Source organism: Vigna umbellata, chromosome 4 (genome assembly GCF_029865625.1).
Source record: "Vigna umbellata cultivar VRB3 chromosome 4, Vumbellata_1.0, whole genome shotgun sequence".
Classification (NCBI taxonomy): Eukaryota; Viridiplantae; Streptophyta; class Magnoliopsida; order Fabales; family Fabaceae; genus Vigna; species Vigna umbellata.
In genome coordinates this window covers 13,677,579-13,696,965 of record NC_142168.1, presented here as the reverse complement: position 1 = coordinate 13,696,965, position 19,387 = coordinate 13,677,579, and the positions used below count along the sequence as shown (strand labels likewise).

At 33.9% G+C, this 19,387-nt stretch overlaps 6 protein-coding genes and 1 pseudogene across 13 annotated transcripts; 6 read left to right on the top strand and 1 right to left on the bottom strand.

Annotated features, from left to right (window-relative positions):
* Window positions 1–263: 263 nt before the first annotated feature.
* Window positions 264–1,135, top strand: LOC124840024 (uncharacterized). The gene is made up of 2 exons (XM_047316000.2): window positions 264–475; window positions 673–1,135. The coding sequence occupies exon 2, from the start codon at window positions 674–676 to the stop codon at window positions 1,133–1,135; it is 462 nt and encodes a 153-aa protein (XP_047171956.2). The 5' UTR covers window positions 264–475; window position 673.
* A 758-nt stretch (window positions 1,136–1,893) lies between these two features.
* Window positions 1,894–5,262, top strand: LOC148199299 (uncharacterized). Of its 3 annotated transcripts, none has more exons than XM_088113731.1 (2): window positions 1,894–2,061; window positions 4,879–5,262. In XM_088113731.1, exons 1-2 carry the CDS (start codon window positions 1,942–1,944, stop codon window positions 5,083–5,085), a joined length of 327 nt encoding a protein of 108 aa, XP_087969857.1. In that variant the 5' UTR covers window positions 1,894–1,941; the 3' UTR covers window positions 5,086–5,262. The 3 variants fall into 3 exon arrangements, with proteins under 3 accessions (XP_087969857.1, XP_087969855.1, XP_087969856.1); XM_088113729.1 differs by lacking the exon at window positions 1,894–2,061 and adding an exon at window positions 3,722–3,863; XM_088113730.1 differs by lacking the exon at window positions 1,894–2,061 and adding an exon at window positions 3,901–4,022.
* LOC124830107 (uncharacterized) lies at window positions 3,797–13,447 on the top strand. 5 transcript variants are annotated; one of them, XM_088113732.1, is made up of 3 exons: window positions 12,719–12,752; window positions 12,864–12,898; window positions 13,064–13,447. In XM_088113732.1, the coding sequence occupies exon 3, from the start codon at window positions 13,064–13,066 to the stop codon at window positions 13,268–13,270; it is 207 nt and encodes a 68-aa protein (XP_087969858.1). In that variant the 5' UTR covers window positions 12,719–12,752; window positions 12,864–12,898; the 3' UTR covers window positions 13,271–13,447. The 5 variants fall into 5 exon arrangements, with proteins under 5 accessions (XP_087969861.1, XP_087969860.1, XP_087969862.1 ...); XM_088113735.1 differs by lacking the exons at window positions 12,719–12,752; window positions 12,864–12,898 and adding an exon at window positions 3,797–3,863; XM_088113734.1 differs by lacking the exons at window positions 12,719–12,752; window positions 12,864–12,898 and adding an exon at window positions 12,140–12,279.
* LOC148199298 (small ribosomal subunit protein cS23-like) lies at window positions 6,383–7,263 on the top strand. Its single transcript, XM_088113727.1, has 2 exons — window positions 6,383–6,655; window positions 6,769–7,263. The coding sequence occupies exons 1-2, from the start codon at window positions 6,452–6,454 to the stop codon at window positions 7,048–7,050; spliced, it is 486 nt and encodes a 161-aa protein (XP_087969853.1). The 5' UTR covers window positions 6,383–6,451; the 3' UTR covers window positions 7,051–7,263.
* On the top strand, window positions 7,416–10,518 carry LOC148199297 (uncharacterized). Its single transcript, XM_088113728.1, has 2 exons — window positions 7,416–8,978; window positions 9,832–10,518. Exons 1-2 carry the CDS (start codon window positions 8,763–8,765, stop codon window positions 9,970–9,972), a joined length of 357 nt encoding a protein of 118 aa, XP_087969854.1. The 5' UTR covers window positions 7,416–8,762; the 3' UTR covers window positions 9,973–10,518.
* Window positions 13,448–13,600: 153 nt separating the features above from the next.
* Window positions 13,601–14,987, top strand: LOC148199296 (small ribosomal subunit protein cS23-like; annotated as a pseudogene). The gene is made up of 2 exons (XR_015786110.1): window positions 13,601–14,378; window positions 14,492–14,987. The product of XR_015786110.1 is annotated as a small ribosomal subunit protein cS23-like (transcript).
* Window positions 14,988–16,295: 1,308 nt separating this feature from the next.
* On the bottom strand, window positions 16,296–18,786 carry LOC148199295 (uncharacterized). Its single transcript, XM_088113726.1, has 5 exons — window positions 18,421–18,786; window positions 18,069–18,172; window positions 17,754–17,925; window positions 17,552–17,674; window positions 16,296–17,469 (listed from the first exon to the last, which is right to left on the bottom strand). Exons 1-5 carry the CDS (start codon window positions 18,586–18,588, stop codon window positions 16,828–16,830), a joined length of 1,209 nt encoding a protein of 402 aa, XP_087969852.1. The 5' UTR covers window positions 18,589–18,786; the 3' UTR covers window positions 16,296–16,827.
* Window positions 18,787–19,387: the final 601 nt, after the last annotated feature.

Below are 19,387 nucleotides of genomic sequence, written 5' to 3'. Positions count from 1 at the left end.
AAATTTTTACAAATTTGGGAGCATTGTTAATTGATAAGCAACTAACTCAATTAGTATAAAGATTTCGGAAGGACCAACAAATTTTGGTGATAACTTTCTTGGCTTTAGACGTGAACTCTGATAACCAATTTACTTTACATACTTTTGACATAATTATAATTTATAAATATAAGTCAAACTATTTTTTAAGGTTCAGACTTGTAATGTACAAATATAAGTCAAACTATTTTTAATATGGTTCCTAACATTTTCCGGAAGTTTCCAAAATTTTTGAAGTGAGATGTATATCTTAATGTAACACCATATTTATAGGGATTACATGTATCCTCTTCAAAATGTTATAATATGTACTTCATTACCAAAATCCACACGACGGGGTAAATAAGTGTTGTGTAAAGGCAACATTTTTATAAGGAAGAGGAAGAGAAAGAGGGTGTTTGTGTTTGAGGTATTTTGTAACCCTATTTTGAGTAAGGTAATTCACAGTCTCTCCCTCTTTGATTTCTTCGCTTGATTTCTCAATTACTAATACATATCATATCATATAATACAAATTAAATAGCAAAACAAAACAATCTGTTTTACAACTGGTTCAATCGCGTTGCCCTCATCCTGTTTGTGAAATTGCTCCATTAAACTCGTTCTTTATGGTTGTGTTTTCGGCATGATTAGCATGCTCCGTTCATCGCTCCGCTCGTTTTCGACGTCGGCGAGGGCGTCACAGCAGCTGGAGAACCACAAGTTTCTCCCTCCGAACTCCTTCCTGGGAAGCTGGGAGGCGCCGCGGGACCCGAAGGAAGCGGAGGCGAAGCTGGCGATGCTGAGAAGGGACTACGCGAAGCAAGTGAAGGAGGTTCGAAAGGAGTACATAAGAGAGATGGAAGCGATGAAGATCGAGAAGGAGCGCAAGGACGAGGCTCGCAGGGAAGCCCTCAGAATTGCCAATGAAGAGCGCAAGAAGCTCAAGGCTCAGGCAGCTCAGCTCAGAGCCCAAGAACGCGATATCGAACGACAACAGTTTCGACAAATGTTGGTATGTTCGTCCAATCCAATTGTTGTTTGGACAAAACTTATATGCAATTCATTATTGGTACAATTTGTTTTTGCCAATGTGCATGGTATATGTTCGCATTAAATATCAGCATAGGTTACTGAGGTGATACTTCAATTTTGATTATAGTACAACGCTAAAAAGACCCATAAGTATGCTTGCTGAAAAGTTAAAATGAACCTGGATTTACCGGCATGTCAATTTGTTTTGTTCATATTTCAATTTGAATGTTTAAGGCTCAATTTCTGGATTTTAATTTCATATTGAACTCTAAAGTTCACTCTTCATGTGTGATGTGTTATGTTTTGTTAGCATCCTGTTCTGCTTAATACATTGTTATTTTCTACTCTGTGAAAACAAGTATAAATCTACAATAGGTTTCTGGAGATTTAGGCTTTAGAAAACTATTCTTGCTGTACTTGAGGTTGATTTTAGTGGTAAAGAGCTTAGTCTTGACTACAATATGTGTTCTTAATTTCTCTCTTTGGATACTTTGTTCTTTGTACTGCAATTGTTTGTCAATTGACGAAATATTTAATTTTTTTGTTTGTGCTGCAAATCTGTCATTCAAGTCTGTTATGCAATTGAAACTATTTCTATTGTTTTGCTTTTTTATTATGAATCTGTGCTGAACTTTGATAAAAAAAAATATTGCAATGTTCATTTCATGCTTTTCAGTTAAATTTCTTACATTCATGTCTTTAGCATACTCTTGGGCCATTTCAAAAGCTTTCCAAAAGTCTGCTAAATATGAGCGGTTGTTTCTTTAAAATAAGAGAAACCAAACACGGTCAGGGGCCGTCTTAATTTAGTTTATTGTTATCTTCCATTGAACCAGTTAAAAGAAAGAGCTGAGAAACTTGAAAACTGGAGGATGAAAGTGAAAATGCATGAGGAGAAGAAAGGCGAGAAGAAAGAGTTATTGCGCCGACAAAGTTCAACGTGGATTGATGAAGAGAAACTTGAGAAAAAAGTTTTGGAATCTATTGGAGCTCCACAATTGTTTTGAGGTCTGTGATATCTTGTTAGTAGAATTTAGTCCTATGAAGCACCCTCATTAAGATATTTCTTGCATTTATAGAATTACATTCTAGTTTTTACCCAATGATATTTTGGGGATATTCAGTGTTTGGTTTTGGGATAAAGTGTTTTACTCAGCATTACAATATTAAAATGCAATGATATTGAATCTATTCTAGTGGCTAATAATTGTCAACTGGCTTCATGTACAACGACTTAGTATGGTAGGGAAACTATAATTGAGATCCTGGTTTGGCCTTATTGAGGTGATTTGTTGTTGATAACACAAATTTGGTGATCATGGTATATGCCAGAATGCTATTACAAACTTTAAATGAAAACCGTATGCACTGGTTCAAAACCTTCACTTATTTGATATTTATTGATTTGCCATGGTGAGGTTGAGATTGTACCTAGGCTTTGGTTTTCCCTTGACAATTGGTTTTCATTAAAAGTATTAAGAAAGTATAGTTGAGACTTAAATACATTATTTTTTGTATCTGTTTCATGCATTTGCAACTTTGATCTCTATAAAAATTTAATAGTACATTTAATCTTCTATTTTTTCAAAATTAAGCAAGTCTAGTCTACTGGTTAGATGATATATATGAATGTTAAATCAAAATTGTATTAAAAGACTAAAAGACTAAATATTCTATTAAACTTTTACAGGATAAAAATTTCATATCGTTGCTATTTTATATATAGCAGGTTCTTCATCTACTGCAGTTTAAAGAAAAAGCCTAATGTATATTTAATTCTTATAACGATGACAATTATTACTTTTATTTTTTCCCTTATTATAAAAGCAACGAGCTTAATTCCGAGTAGAAAGAGAAGCTGAAAAAAATGAAATATAATTAAGGATTTCATGAATATAAATAAATATAAAAAGTATTATTATATAAAAGATAATGTATGGATGATGCAACTTAATTGCTAAACCGTCGCTATGACATCTTTAAATAAGAGAACCGAGTAGTGAAACACAGATAAAGATCTATTATTTTGTTGAAGAGAAAATAAAAAAGAAAAGTTTTTTTAAAAATTTAACTTTTTAATTCAATTTCGTATATATTATTTTTATGTAATTTGTATTAATTATTTAAGGATTAGTGTGAATTAATAATTTATATTAACTATTTTCAGTTAGAACTTTCTTAATTATGTCACTGCATAAAAATATAACTAAAATTGAACTGTATTAATTTCATTTGATTCGATATTCAATAGCTCAAATTAAACTAAACTGGAATTTGAATCCAGATGCATGTTACTTCTAATATTTTACGATAAAAAAAACACTCTAAATGATCAATAACTATACAATGTTGCTGCATAGTTTTCTTAACTTCGTTAAATTTTCGTGCTTGTTTTCATTTCTTGGGGGGATTAAATATAATTTTATTTAATTAATAATTAGAAGAAAAAAATCAATCTGATTAACTGTGTATTATTGTTTAAAAGTTTGACTTTTTAATAACATAATAAAATAGTTAAATAATAATATAACAAAACTTGTATGCAATTGTTATAAATAAAGTGAGAAAACAATTGTTGAATATTATTATTGTTGTTGTAAATCTTTTTCTCTTTGAAAATTGCAACTCATTAGATTTTTATTTTGTGAAAACTTTATATTGATTCTTAAAGATTAAAAATATATTTTAGATTGGCTTTATATAGTTAGATACTTTGACGAAGGTGTGTTCAGCGCTCTTTTTCATCTTCACAAAAGGAAGAGTATCCAAAGAAGTGAAGTGAATTGGAGGATCTTCTTTTGTTCCGTAAGGTAATGCGATTTCGTTTTCTCCTCCTCTTTCTTTGGCTTCATCCTTTCTGCAAATTTTGATATTGTTAATGATTCATATCATATAATTGAAATTGAAAGATTCTCTTGAATGGGTAATTGTGGTGTTCGTATTTGAGGTATTGTGTTGCGTTGAGTAAGGTAATTCACAATCTCTCTCTTTGATTTCTTCGCTTGATTTCTCAATTACTAATGCATATCATATCATATAATGCAAATTTAATAGCAAAACAAAACAATCCGTTTTACAAATCTTTCAATCGCGTTGCCCTCATCATGTTTGTGAAAATACTCACTTAAAATCGTTCTCGATGGTTGTATTTTCGGCGTGATTTGCATGCTCCGTTCATCGCTCCGCTCGTTCTCGACGTCCTCCAAACTCCTTCCTCGGAAGCTGGAAGGCGCCGCGGGACCCGAAGCAAGCGAAGGCGAAATACTTTGTTCTTTTACTGCAATTGTTTTGTCAATTGATGAAATATTTAAACTTTTTGTTTGTGTTGCAAATATATCATTCAAATCTATTATGCAATTGAAACTGTTTCTACTATTTTTGTGTTAAATATTAATAATAAAAGAATTAAAAAATCGTGCAATGTTCGTTTCATGTTTTTCAGTTAAATTTCTTACATTCATGTATTCAGGTTACTTTTAGGGCATTTCAAAAGCTTTCTGAAAATCAGATAAATATGTCAAAGCAAAACACTCTCTTCTACAACTATTTCAGTTGCATTGCCGTAGTCTGTCTGGAAATACTCACTTTAACTCGTTCTCGATCATTGTGTTTTTGGTATCGTTAGCATGCTCCATTCAGCAGCAGCTTCTTTCTCGATTTGTTTGTGGAAATGTTTACTTCTTGTTTGTTTGCATTCCCCTCAGCATCACAATGTAGAATCTTTTAATTTATTTATTGTTCTTATGTATTTTGTCCACTTGCATCAACAAAAGGTAATTATATTGTGCGAAATTATGCTAACCCTTTTTTTCTCCATTGACCTAGATGGCTGGACTTTTAGGATATAGGAGCCTTCCACCCAAGGCAAAGAATTTGGTAGTTGCCGGGGGTTTGACAGCTTTTGTCTTTGGTGCCTACTTCTACACCATGAGGGCTGTTGGTGGCACCGATGAACTGCAGGTAGCAATTGATAAGTTTGAATCTGACAAGAGCAAGAAGAATGGTGAAACCAATATTCCATCTAAGGTCTAAAGCTCATTCGTTCTTGTACAACAAAACAATACTTTTGGTCTGTAATCAAGCGTTTTACTTAGCTTGAGAGTTAAAACGAAGAATGATAGTTAATCTAGAGCTAATAATTTCAACCAGCTTCATGTACAAATAATGTGTGGTAGGGAAACTATAATTGAGACCCTGTTTTTGCCTTTTTTTACTGTTTCATGATGATAATAGAAATCTGTGATCATAGTAATACTTAAGAACAAAGAACACTGGTGCTGTGACTTATCGCCCGAATTCCATTTCAAACTTGAAATGAAAATCAGATGTCTTAAATCAGAAAACAAGAAAATTTTCTTTCATAAATTAAAATTATAAGTTAATTTCAACTTAAGAAAGAAGTTTATTTTTGTATGAATGTTTATTGAAATTTTTAACAAAGAGAATTTTATTAACTATTTATTTATCTTCGCATTATTAATTTTCGATTCTTCAAAAGGAGAAAAGAAAAACTTTCATCTTTTCCTATTATCAAGTCTTTTGGACGTGATATTATGCTAGTTGTTAAGGTTGTTCGTGATGAGATTATTTCTAACAATTTGGTTTTGTAAGTACATAAGATTTTGTCCTACCTCTTAGATGGGTCTTGACTCTTTATTGCATTGGCTCTGTCTTTTAGGACTTAAAAAATATTTAAAAGGTATTAATAAAAGATGATTGTTTTTAGTAAGATATTTTGTATAGTATTTTAAATATTTTTATGACTAAAGTAATAGAACTGGTTCAAGAGTTGTTCAAGTACTATGAATATCATTACGAAGATTGATGGTGAAATTAGTTCACTTGCATTTGGGACCCAAAGTTAAAAATTGAGATTCACCTTTTATTCATTTATTTTCATATGTATTACAATTCAACTACGGGGAATTCAGATCCTAGTAATTTAGCACTTAAAAGCATACCTAGCATTCCATTTCTAATCTTTCATAATCTGTAATTAATAGAAAATGTTTATATATGTAATTTAATTTATATTTTATCATAAAATATAAAATATATGAGGGAACCATTATATATTCCAAAGAAGGCAAAAATATTTCTTAGGATTAATATTAATTATATATATTTTTATCTTAATTAATACTTTACCAATGTATTGAAAATAGTCCATAATTCAATTTTGATGATAAAACTATTTACATATATTAAAAATGAAAAAGTGAAAATTCGCAAATAAAAAGAAAAAGGTTTATATTAAAATGAAAATCCGTATAGAATTTTGGGGTGACCCGAGGAAGAACGGGGCAGAAAACGGGTCTGGTGTTATCTTGTTGCCTGTTTTGAAATGTGAGTGTGAGAGTGAATGTAGCAACAGCAACAGCAAACTAAGACCTTATCGATGGCACTTCTTCACCCAAATCTTCTTCCAACCTTCAATTCCAAAGCTTTAACCTTTCCCTCCATCAAATTCAAACCCTCTCTCTCCTTCTCCATCTCACGCTCCCACCGCCCTCCTCCAACCACCACGCGCTTCACCCTTGCCGCTTCCGCCGCGGAAACCGTCGTTGCCCAAGAAGAAGCCCCTCCCACTCCCCAATCCGAGGTTCTCTTCTCACTTTTCGCTCCCAAACATCAAATAATGCTTTCAATTTCTCGCATTTATCCACCTCTTTTAGAATTAGAAAAAAAAATCTCTTTTTTTCTTGTGATTAATAGAAGCTTGGAGTGGTTGTGAAGGCAGCAGAGAAGCCGAGACTTGTGTTGAAGTTCATTTGGATGGAGAAGAACATCGGAATTGCACTTGACCAGACGATACCGGGGCATGGCACCATTCCCCTGAGCCCATATTACTTTTGGCCCAGAAAAGATGCTTGGGAAGAGCTCAAGGAGTTGCTTGAGAGCAAGCCTTGGATCTCCCAAAAGCAGATGATTATTCTACTCAATCAAGCCACTGATATCATCAATTTGTGGCAGCAGAGTGGTGGCAACTTATCCTGACCCCAATTCTGCTTTTCGAACATATTTCAAACATTTTTTGCTCCTGTATTATTGGTTTAGGGTAATCGGTGATGTTTTGTAATAATAAGATGTTTCTCCGGTTAATGCTCATGTTTTTTCTGTCGTATGTTCTTTATCTGGCTTTGTATAAGCTTAATTAATATTACTATTAATCAACTTATCCCAAAGTTCTCAGACCTTTGGTTTCCTGTCTGTCACATTTTAAATTGTACTTATTTGGAGTTTTAGATTTTGTCTGATAAAATTGTGAGTTGTAGTCCTTACAAGTTGTCCGCCTTGGTTTTGTTCCCTCTCTAATTCAAGAGAAGCCATTCTGTTTGTAATAAGCTTTCTTGCAGTAATCAATGTTGCTGAAAAGGCTTTGAAAGGTCTAAAGTTTATTGTTTTCTTGTGTAGAAATTAAAACTTGAATAAGGACTGAGTGAATTGTTTAACTTATGTGATTTCAACGAGTAAATTTTAATTGCAAGCCTCTGTCACTGCTTTATTTTACCATAAACATTTTGGTTAAAAAATAAGCTTAGATGCTCGGATCTGTCTGAGGACCTAGTCATGTTCACGAATTATCAGAAGAAAATAAAGACTCGGGAGTCAGGAGTATGTTTTGAAGTTTAGTTGTTGTCTGATTAGTTTCGAAGGGAAATTACATGTTGTGTTCTTATTTTGCACTTCTTAGTGTTTGACAAGGATGGATGTTTCACCCTTAACCCTGATTAAAGCTTTGGTCATCCATCGATGTATTGATCTCGAATATTTTTATGAGATGCAGGACCTATTTGTAGAGATTTCTGTTGCTTATACAGAGACTAAGAATGTAACTTGACAGATGAAAAATAACAGGAATTTGATTGTTTCGATTTGTCGTTCATTGATTCATCTTCACTCTAAATAACATGAATAATGAGATGAGATATTGTTACAAAAACTTCCCACTCGTGGGCCGTGGTCATGTATTTAACTAATCCAAATTCTTCTTCGTACCTCAGTATAGTAGAATCTTTTTCTAGAACTGTATCTAGAGCTGTATATAGCCTATTGACATGCTGTCAGGTACTGAAGTAAAGAAGCCCCTTAATACCTAAATTACCTTATTTGAGATATTATAGCAAACCCTGTTATCATTATCAATAGGATCATTGGTTTATAATATCCCTTAAGCTAACAACCATGATTAAGCTTTGTGATCATCTCACCTCAATGCATATCCTGATTTTCACCATCATTGAAATAGAATAAAATTTACATGCAAGTAATGGTTTGCTCCCTTGAACATTTTTACTTTTGTCCCACAGCAACTTCTTAATGTTGCCTTTCTGGTCAGCTAATCTGACACTCATGAGGAGAACAAGCTTCAGGCTTCAGCAGGCTAAATTTTTACCCTGTTATTTTATTAGAGCGAAACCACATGTCAAAAGAATTGTCTTCAAAATGCAGCCATTAGAATCTGAATTGGATTTTACGTAATCTGGAACAAAACCTTAGATGAAAGGTATGGATATTCTTCAGAAATTTTTATGAGGTCATAATGCAGAAGTACAAGCTGCAGGCCAGATGGAGCTACCACTATAGAATCTAATTTTTCTACAGAATTTAGAAATAAAACCAGCAGAACACATGGACAACAAAGTCTTGCACATCCTGGTTCATATCTTGAGTTGTGTAGGTTCTAATAGGCTCTGACGAAGCTGGCGATGCTGAGAAGGGACTACGCGAAGCAAGTGAAGGAAGTTCGAAAGGAGTACATAAGAGAGATGGAAGCGATGAAGATTGAGAAGGAGCGCAAGGACGAGGCTCGCAGGGAAGCCCTCAGAATTGCCAATGAAGAGCGCAAGAAGCTCAAGGCTCAAGCCGCTCAGCTCGGAGCCCAAGAACGCGATATCGAACGACAACAGTTTCGACAAATGTTGGTATGTTCCTCCAATCCAATCGTTGTTTGGACAAAACTTATATGCCATTCATTATTGGTACAATTTGTTTTTGCCAATGTGCAAGGTATATGTTCGCATTAAATATCAGCATAGGTTACTGAGGTGATACTTCAATTTTGATTGCTGAAAAGACCCATAAGTATGCTTAAAATGAACCTGGATTTACCGGCATGTCAATATTGTTTTGTTCATATTTCAATTTGAATGTTTAAGGCTCAATTTCTGGATTTTAATTTAATATTGAACTCTAAAGTTCACTCTTCATGTGTGATGTGTTATGTTTTGTTAGCATCCTGTTCTGCTTAATACGTTGTTATTTTCTACTCTGTGAAAACAAGCATAAATCTACAATAGGTTTCTGGAGATTTAGGCTTTAGAAAACTATTCTTGCTGTAATTGAGGTTGATTTTAGTGGTAAAAGCTTAGTCTTGGCTACAATATGTGCTCTAAATTTCTCTCTTTGGATACTTTGTTCTTTGTACTGCAATTGTTTGTCAATTGACGAAATATTTAATTTTTTGTTTGTGCTGCAAATCTGTCATTCAAGTCTGTTATGCAATTGAAACTATTTCTATTGTTTTGCTTTTTTATTATGAATCTGTGCTGAACTTTGATAAAAAAAATATTGCAATGTTCATTTCATGCTTTTCAGGTAAATTTCTTACATTCATGTCTTTGGCTTACTCTTGGGCCATTTCAAAAGCTTTCCAAAAGTCTGCTAAATATGAGCGGTTGTTTCTTTAAAATAAGAGAAACCAAACACACGGTGAGGTGCCGTCTTAATTTAGTTTATTGTTATCTTCCTGATTGATATCTTATTTTTGTGAACCAGTTAAAAGAAAGAACTGAGAAACTTGAAAACTGGAGGATTAAAGTCAAAATGCATGAGGAGAAGAAAGACGAGAAGAAAGAGTTATTGCGCCGACAAAGTTCAACGGTTAATTTGAGTTCCACATTGACGTGTGAGTTTTAATTCCCACAAGCTCTTTATTCAATTCCTTCTTTATAATTTTACTCTTTCTATTGTTTTCTTTATCTATTTGTTTATGAACAATGTTCTGAAACCTGTTTCACAGCTATACTGAGAGGAAAATCCACCACTGTTATGGGATTCTTTTAATAAACTGAACCGATGCTAGTTTTGTTTATCTTCAAATTTAATTTGTTATTGTTTAAAATATTTAGTTTTGTGTTGTGTTCAATAGTTTTAAGGATGATAGACCAAACAAAAATGTTAGTATTACTGATGAGAAAAAGTGCAGAAACAGTGGAAGAATTAGACTGAGAAACAGGTAACCTCTCTACCCACGAACTTGGAAAATCATCTTTTCCCAACCTACAACCAAAAACTAACCAGATTGATCTCCCCCTCTCCTCACTCCACTTTGTCTAAATCATAACTAGCTTCTTCCATTGTCTGTGTGTGGCTCCTCTATGTATTATAACAGAATAGAATACGCTGCTGTGTGTAACTTCCTTTTTTTTCCGGATTTTAGGCCCAACATCGCCCTCATTCATAACCAAGTGCCACTAGATTTGGTTTTTAGGTTACTGAAAGTGTTGATAGTTCCTTTGTACCTATAGATTCACTCTGTTGTTGAACATTATAGTCACTAATTGATAAAGTAGGATTCCTTCATTTTACTCTGTGGAACAGTAGCCCTAAAGCAATAAGAAAATGTCAAAGGGAAAGATAAATCAGTACTCTTTCCGCTCGATGAATATTTACTCTGTAACCATTTCTATATTCGTGTAAATATTCGTTATTCGAGTACTCATTTTTTTAATATACACGGATATACGTGGATATCTATAAATATTTATAACAAATATTCTAAAAATATTTTAATCATAAAAATGTATAGAAGAAATTATATTAAAATATAAAAGTTATAAAAAATTGTATAGTTATGAATATAAAAGATATAAAATTACTGGTATCCGTTTATCATCTCTTAATACGTAAGTGTGATTAAGGCCGAATGAACTTCTGAGGTGAAACGCTATTTCTTTATGCCTAAAGCCCAAGAATTTACGTCTAGTTATGCTAGAGGCTTTAAAATATTTAGCAATGAAGCGAATTTAAGTTGTAGAGAGGATTTACCGTTGACAAATATACAAATGACTTCACTTTAACTAACCCCCACCGCACCTAAGTCCTACAAGTATAAATATACTATGCACACGTATTTTAAAGTAGTGTTTTTAAAGTACTTTTACTTCCATCTCTTCACCAGTCAGCTTCATCTATATCTCCTATCAAAAGTAAATCTATGGAGCCTTAGGCTCGACCACTCCGTTAATAGCATGACAATTCGACATTTAAGATAGTAGAAACTAAAATAACCGGAAAGCATTTCCCTGTATTTATGAAAAGCCATAAATAATCTTAGAACAAATTGACGATATTTTAATAAAGTTCTACCTCTTCTTTGACCACCCGCAATTCTACGCTCCTTTACAACTTCTTAGACAACTTTTTTAGGATGTATGGTCACATCATCACATTATTATACCTTTTTTACTTTTCTTTAATTAAACGTCTCCATTTCTCCTAACCCGACCACTTTCTTTTTTTTATAGAAATACAGAGTGAGTGTGGAAAAAAATACCTGAAAATAAAATGATCAAGATGGTGAGATAAAATGAGAAACCATTATCACCTAATTGAATGAAAATCTAAACTAGAAATATTCAATTAATTATTATTATTAAGTCTAATAATAACAAGATCTGGCAACATTGTGGAAACATGCATCGGTTTTATGACTGGTAACTCGTGGTTTGTTGGGTCCAGTGAAAACTCACGCAAGACAGAAGAAAAGTTGGCATAAAAAACAAAAAAACCAAAAGCACCATGTATGTTACCGTGAATTGCGAGGCGGAATGGGCCCACTTCAATCCAACTAAGAATATACATGTTCAGGAATTTTAATTAAACCTAATAATTTGGTATTAAAATATCAGTAAAAACTATATGATTAAATTACAAAAATTCAAAATATACCATTATTCACTTATTTACTATTAAGAATTTTAATTTTGTTTAGAAAAAAATAATTATAAAGTTATTGTACAGAAAACCACAAAGACAACCCTACTCATCCACTGCAACTCTACTAATTCACATTCGGCAACACCGGTCAACGCGTCCCACTTCCCACGGAATCTCCGCCAACCACCACGTGTCAGATTATCATTGGACCTCTACTCTCCTATATCAACGCCTTCATCTTTCCAACTTTTCCCCCTTTATTCATTTTCATCCTCTCTCTCACAGGTTCGTTCTCTCCCCTCTCTCTTGCCTCATCACCGCACTTTCATCTCTTTTTAGGGTTTCCATTCCGCCTACTTAATACATTGTTATTTTCTACAATACGTTTCTGGAGATTTAGGCTTTAGAAAACTATTCTTGTTGTACTTGAGGTTGATTTTAGTGGTAAAAGCTTAGTCTTGACTACAATATGTGCTCTTAATTTCTCTCTTTGAATACTTTGTTCTTTGTACGTCAATTGTTTGTCAATTGACGAAATATTTAATTTTTTGTTTGTGCTGCAAATCTGTCATTCAAGTCTGTTATGCAATTGAAACTATTTCTATTGTTTTGCTTTTTTATTATGAATCTGTGCTGAACTTTGATAAAAAATAATATTCATTTCATGCTTTTCAGTTAAATTTCTTACATTTTCATGTCTTCAGGTTACTTGTACGGCATTTCAAAAGCTATCTGAAAATCAAGATAAATATGTCAAAGTAAAACACTCTCTTCTACAACTATTTCGATTGCATTGCCGTAGTCTGTCCGTGAAAATGAAAATACTCACTTTAACTCGTTCTCGATTATTGTGTTTTTGGTATCGTTAGCATGCTCCGTTCAGCAGCAGCTTCTTTCTCGATTTGTACGTGGAAATGTTTACTTCTTGTTTGTTTGCATTCCCCTCAGCATCACAATGTAGAATCTTTTAATTTATTTATTGTTCTTATGTATTTTGTCCACTTGCATCAACAAAAGGTAATTATATTGTGCGAAATTATGCTAACCCTTTTTTTCTCCATTGACCTAGATGGCTGGACTTTTAGGATATAGGAGCCTTCCACCCAAGGCAAAGAATTTGGTAGTTGCTGGGGGTTTGACAGCTTTTGTCTTTGGTGCCTACTTCTACACCATGAGGGCTGTTGGAGGCACTGATGAACTGCAGGTGGCAATTGATAAGTTTGAATCTGACAAGAGCAAGAAGGAGGGTGAAGCCAACATTCCATCTAAGGTCTAAAGCTCATTCGTTCTTGTACAACAAAACAATACTTTTGGTATGTAATCAAGTGTTTGGCTTAGCTTGAGAGTTAAAACGAAGAATTATATTTAATCTAGAGCTAATAATTTCAACCATCTTTATGTACAAATAATGTGTGGTAGGGAAACTATAATTGAGACATTGTTTTGGCCTTTTTGACTGTTTCATGATGATAATAGAAATCTGTGATCATAGTAATACTTAAGAACAAAAACACTGGTGTTGTGACTTATGGACCGAATTCCATTTCAAACTTGAAATGAAAATCAGATGCCTTAAATCAGAAAATAAGAAAAGTTTCTTTCATAAATTAAAATTATAAGCTAATTTCAACTCAAGAAAGAAGTTTATTTTTGAATGAATGTTTATTGAATTTTTTATTAGCTATTTATTTATCTTCTCATTATTAGTTTTCGATTCTTCAAAAGGAGAAAAGAAAAACTTTCATCTTTTCCTATTATCAAGTCTTTTGGACGTGATATTATGCTAGTTGTTAAGATTGTTCGTGATGAGATTATTTCTAACAATTTGGTTTTGTAAGTACATAAGATTTTGTCCTACCTCTTAGATGGGTCTTGACTCTTTATTGCATTGGCTCTGTCTTTTAGGACTTAAAAAATATTTAAAAGGTATTATTAAAAGATGATTGTTTTTAGTAAGATATTTTGAATTGTATTTTAAATATTTTTATGACTAAAGTAATAGAACTGGTTCAAGAGTTGTTCAAGTACTATGAATATCATTACGAAGATTGATGGTGAAAATGTTTATATACGAAATTTAATTTATATATTTTATCATAAAATATAAAATATATGCGGTTGCCAGTTTTGAAATGTGAGTGTGAGAGTGAATGTAGCAACAGCAAACTAAGACCTTATCGATGGCACTTCTTCACCCAAATCTTCTTCCAACCTTCAATTCCAAAGCTTTAACCTTTACCTCCATCAAATTCAAACCCTCTCTCTCCTTCTCCATCTCACGCTCCCACCGCCCTCCTCCAACCACCAAACGCATCACCCTCGTCGCTTATGCCGCGGAAACCGTCGTTGCCCAAGAAGAAGCCCCTCCCACTCCCCAATCCGAGGTTCTTTTCTCACTTTTCGCTCCCAAACTTCAAATAATGCTTTCAATTTCTCGCATTTATCCACCTCTTTTAGAATTAGAAAAAAAAATCTCTTTTCTTCTTGTGATTAATAGAAGCTTGGAGTGGTTGTGAAGGCAGCAGAGAAACCGAGACTTGTGTTGAAGTTCATTTGGATGGAGAAGAACATCGGAATTGCACTTGACCAGACGATACCGGGGCATGGCACCATTCCCCTGAGCCCATATTACTTTTGGCCCAGAAAAGATGCTTGGGAAGAGCTCAAGGAGTTGCTTGAGAGCAAGCCTTGGATCTCCCAAAAGCAGATGATTATTCTACTCAATCAAGCCACTGATATCATCAATTTGTGGCAGCAGGAGTGGTGGCAACTTATCCTGACCCCAATTCTTCTTTTCGAACATATTTCAAACATCCTTTGCTCCTGTATTATTGGTTTAGGGTAATCGGTGATGTTTTGTAATAATAAGATGTTTCTCCGGTTAATGCTCATGTTTTTTCTGTTGTATGTTCTTTATCTGGCTTTGTATAAGCTTAATTAATATTACTATTAATCAACTTATCCCAAAGTTCTCAGACCTTTGGTTTCCTGTCTGTCACATTTGATTAGTTAAAATGTTCTCTCCAACCTTGTACTTATATGGAGTTTTAGATTTTGTCTGATAAAATTGTGAGTTGTAGTCCTTACAAGTTGTCCGCCTTGGTTTTCTTCCCTCTCTAATTCAAGAGAAGCCATTCTGTTTGTAATAAGCTTTCTTGCAGTAATCAATGTTGCTGAAAAGGCTTTGAAAGGTCTAAAGTTTATTGTTTTCTTGTGTAGAAATTAAAACTTGAATAAGGACTGAGTGAATTGTTTAACTTATGTGATTTCAACGAGTAAATTTTAATTGCAAGCCTCTGTCACTGCTTTATTTTACCATAAACATTTTGGTTAAAAAATAAGCTTAGATACTCGGATCTGTCTGAGGACCTAGTCATGTTCACGAATTATCAGAAGAAAATAAAGACTCGGGAGTCAGGAGTATGTTTTGAAGTTTAGTTGTTGTCTGATTAGTTTCGAAGGGAAATTACATGTTGTGTTCTTATTTTGCAATTCTTAGTGTTTGACAAGGATGGATGTTTCACCCTTAACCCTGATTAAAGCTTTGGTCATCCATCGATGTATTGATCTCGAATATTTTTATGAGATGCAGGACCTATTTGTAGAGATTTCTGTTGCTTATACAGAGACTAAGAGTGTAACTTGACAGATGAAAAATAACAGGAATTTGATTCCTTCGATTTGTCGTTCATTGATTCATCTTCACTCTAAATAACATGAATAATGAGATGAGATATTGTTACAAAAACTTCCCACTCGTGGGCCGTGGTCATGTATTTAACTAATCCAAATTCTTCTTCGTACCTCAGTATATTAGAATCTTTTTCTAGAACTGTATCTAGAGCTGTATATAGCCTATTGACATGCTGTCAGGTACTGAAGTAAAGAAGCCCCTTAATACCTAAATTACCTTATTTGAGATATTATAGCAAACCCTGTTATCATTATCAATAGGATCATTGGTTTATAATATCCCTTATGCTAACAACCATGATTAAGCTTTGTGATCATCTCACCTCAATGCTTATCCTGATTTTCACCATCATTGAAATAGAATAAAATTTACATGCAAGTAATGGTTTGCTCCCTTGAACATTTTTACTTTTGTCCCACAGCAACTTCTTAATGTTGCCTTTCTGGTCTGCTAATCTGACACTCATGAGGAGAACAAGCTTCAGGCTTCAGCAGGCTAAATTTTTACCCTGTTATTTTATTAGAGCGAAACCACATGTCAAAAGAATTGTCTTCAAAATGCAGCCATTAGAATCTGAATTGGATTTTACGTAATCTGGAACAAAACCTTAGATGAAAGGTATGGATATTCTTCAGAAATTTTTATGAGGTCATAATGCAGAAGCACAAGCTGCAGGCCAGACGGAGCTACCACTATAGAATCTAATTTTTCTACAGAATTTAGAAATAAAAACAGCAGAACACATGGACAACAAAGTCTTGCACATCCTGGTTCATATCTTGAGTTGTGTAGGTTCTAATAGGCTCTGACTAAGTTGTGTAGGGGTTTGTTAAAATGATATAATGAGAGTAAGATTCTCCCTGACACAGTTTTTTGTAGTTTTTATTTTATATCTTTTAACTTGTTTTTCTATGCTTCGAACCTAACTTCGGCTGTTTACGTAAAAGGGTTGTAACATCTCTAAGTATTTTTCATTTTATATATTTTCTGCCGATAAAAAAATATTCTGATACATCTTTCCTTACAAATTGGCTTTTTATTTTATTTCAAGTGCTAAATAATTGAGGTTTTGCATTTTGTACACTTTTGAAGAAAATACATGTTCCAATTCTCCATACTTTTTGTTATTCACCTTTTGATCATCTACTCCTCCTCACTGACATCATCTTCCAATCCACATGTTCATGATGTGTATGTATCTGCTTTTGAACTTGTGTTGGATCCCTAGTTTCCATCACATGTCTTGTTGCCAAACGATGTTGAGTGGGATCAGATTGAGACCTCTGTGAATTCCGTCTTATGGCGTTGGAAGAAGCATGAACTCTTTCTTCGTTGAATTTGAAGTGTTCATTTTCTGTAGCTGCATCAGAATTACTGTTGTGATCATTGTCATCCTCTCTTTTTGCTTCTTTCACATGTTCCTTGGAAATTAACTCTGCATTCTTTGATATTGCTGTCATATTACCTCTTGGATTCAGACTTAAATGAAAGTCTTCCCATGCAAGTGTTTTAATTTCCCTCCTTTCCGATGCTTTTAGTTCAATATCGTGATTTGATTGTTTACTAACTTCAATCCCAAAAGATTCTGATTCTAAGGCTTTTTCAGCTGCCGCAGCAGCTGTATCAGTGTGTCTCTTCCTTTCTTCATTCCTATCAGATACAAGCTCACGCTGAATTATTTTTTCTGGATTATTTTGGATATTAACTTTATGGTGATGATCATCAACACTATTTTTTCTGGTTTCACGTTCATCTTGTCCTCGTTCAACATTCAATTTTTCCTGAAATAGTGTAACAGAATTCGTTTCAGTGTAACTATCACAATTCAGTGCATACTGTTATTTTGAGACAAGGTGCTCTTACTTTATTGATCAATACAGGCTTCTGCTCCAAACGCAAAGTAACTCCAATTTCTGAAGCAATTTGTTTCAGCGCTTTCATTTTGATTTCCATGGTGAGGCGTTTTGGTGAAAGCTTTTGTATCATCTACACAAACCAAGCAAAAGTTATCAGAATAATGGGAAATTCTCTTGAAACGAGTTCTCTTGCAATAACTAATCAGCACCTCAGAGTTCACTCTATTATTTTTGTGCAACTCAACAGCATGGTCTGCAAACTCTTTCCCAAACCTTGATGTTAAAATCTCTCTTATCTTGTGCAGCTCTGGAAAATCTCCATACCTTGAGGATGCAAAGATAAGGCTAGATGTTGTTTCCATGAGATCAACGGGGCACTCCCTACACATGTTCAAAAAATACTAAATTAGCAAATTGAGACAGTGAAATGCATTCATCGTTAAATAATCCATCACCACTTCAGTTTGGTGTTTCTTCAAAGATTCATTCAACAGCAATAGAAGCAAGGAGAGAAGAAAACTTACTTGTTGGTTTCAAGAGCTTCAGCTCTTTCTCTCAGGAAATTACAATAGTTTTCTACCATAGAAAACACTTCCAACATGTTTTGTTCTATTATCCATTGATCCACCTGTTAACAAGTAATAGATAAATTCAATATATTTACGTGTAAGAGAGAGAAAGAGAAGAGTTTAGAGTTCAGATTCTCTGCTGATTAAAAGTATCCTGATATTGGTATATTAAAGTTCTTTTCAATATATTTAAAACATAAAAATTAGTGTTCATCAATCTATTTTGAAGACAGAGTAAAGGGACAGTACCAAAAACTCAATAGAGAATTCAATGAGTTCAGGTGTGTGATTATTAGCAATAACTTACACGAAGTAGAGCAGGGTCATGGTAACCAAGGTTTAAGAGCTGAGCAACATCAGAGCGAGCATAAGAGGCTCGAGCTTTGTGCTGATTCTTCAAGATAACAATCCTAGAAACAGCAAGTGTGGTGATGCTTTTGATCTTGGAAGTGAAGCTTTTTCCAAGCAGACCCATGTTATGTTATGAATGGAATTTGGTGATTCCTTGCTTGTGTGCAAAAGGGGTGAGGAATGAAAGAAGGATTTTATGATCAAACGACTGTAGTTGCAGAGTTGAGACTTTATTCTGTGAGATAATGTTTGTTGTCAGATATAAATGAAATCGTCCCCAGAATAATAAATACGAGTTTGACAGTCATTATTTGTTTTGAATTGGCCTAACCTATGTTTGAGTAGTTCCTGTCTGGTTCCTTTCTGGAACATAAATACCAGAATGTCTGATGATTTCTATTGGAAACCGGTCGTTTTTCAAAAGGGTCCACAACTACTCGGGATATGACCCATTCTCATGCAACTGGTTTAGAATTGGAAAGGTCAAAACCTTAAATTATTGCCATAAGTCATGTGAATTATTTAGTTAGTCCTATGCTGGTTGAAGAAGTTGTGGAAAAGCGTAGGATTGGTCTTGGTAAGCCAATATATATAACAGTATACTAATATTTTAACAAAAGTAGAAAATTTGAACAGCATTTAGTAGCCACCATGGTAGAAAACTGATGCGCGTAGTAATGCCATTTTCTCATGTGGCTGCGTTCTAACTAGGGAATAAATAGTGTGTGCAATGTGTTAAAAAATTATATAAAATTGAAAGAGGTGAATTTGGCTGCTGTGACAAGGTAGAACCAAGCAAATATTTAGGTGCATCGCAATAGAAAATCCCTATTATGACCTGGTAGTTCGATTCACATTCTTTTAATGAAAATGATAATTAGTTAAACAATATTATTAGTTCGATTCACCATCGTGACTGCGTG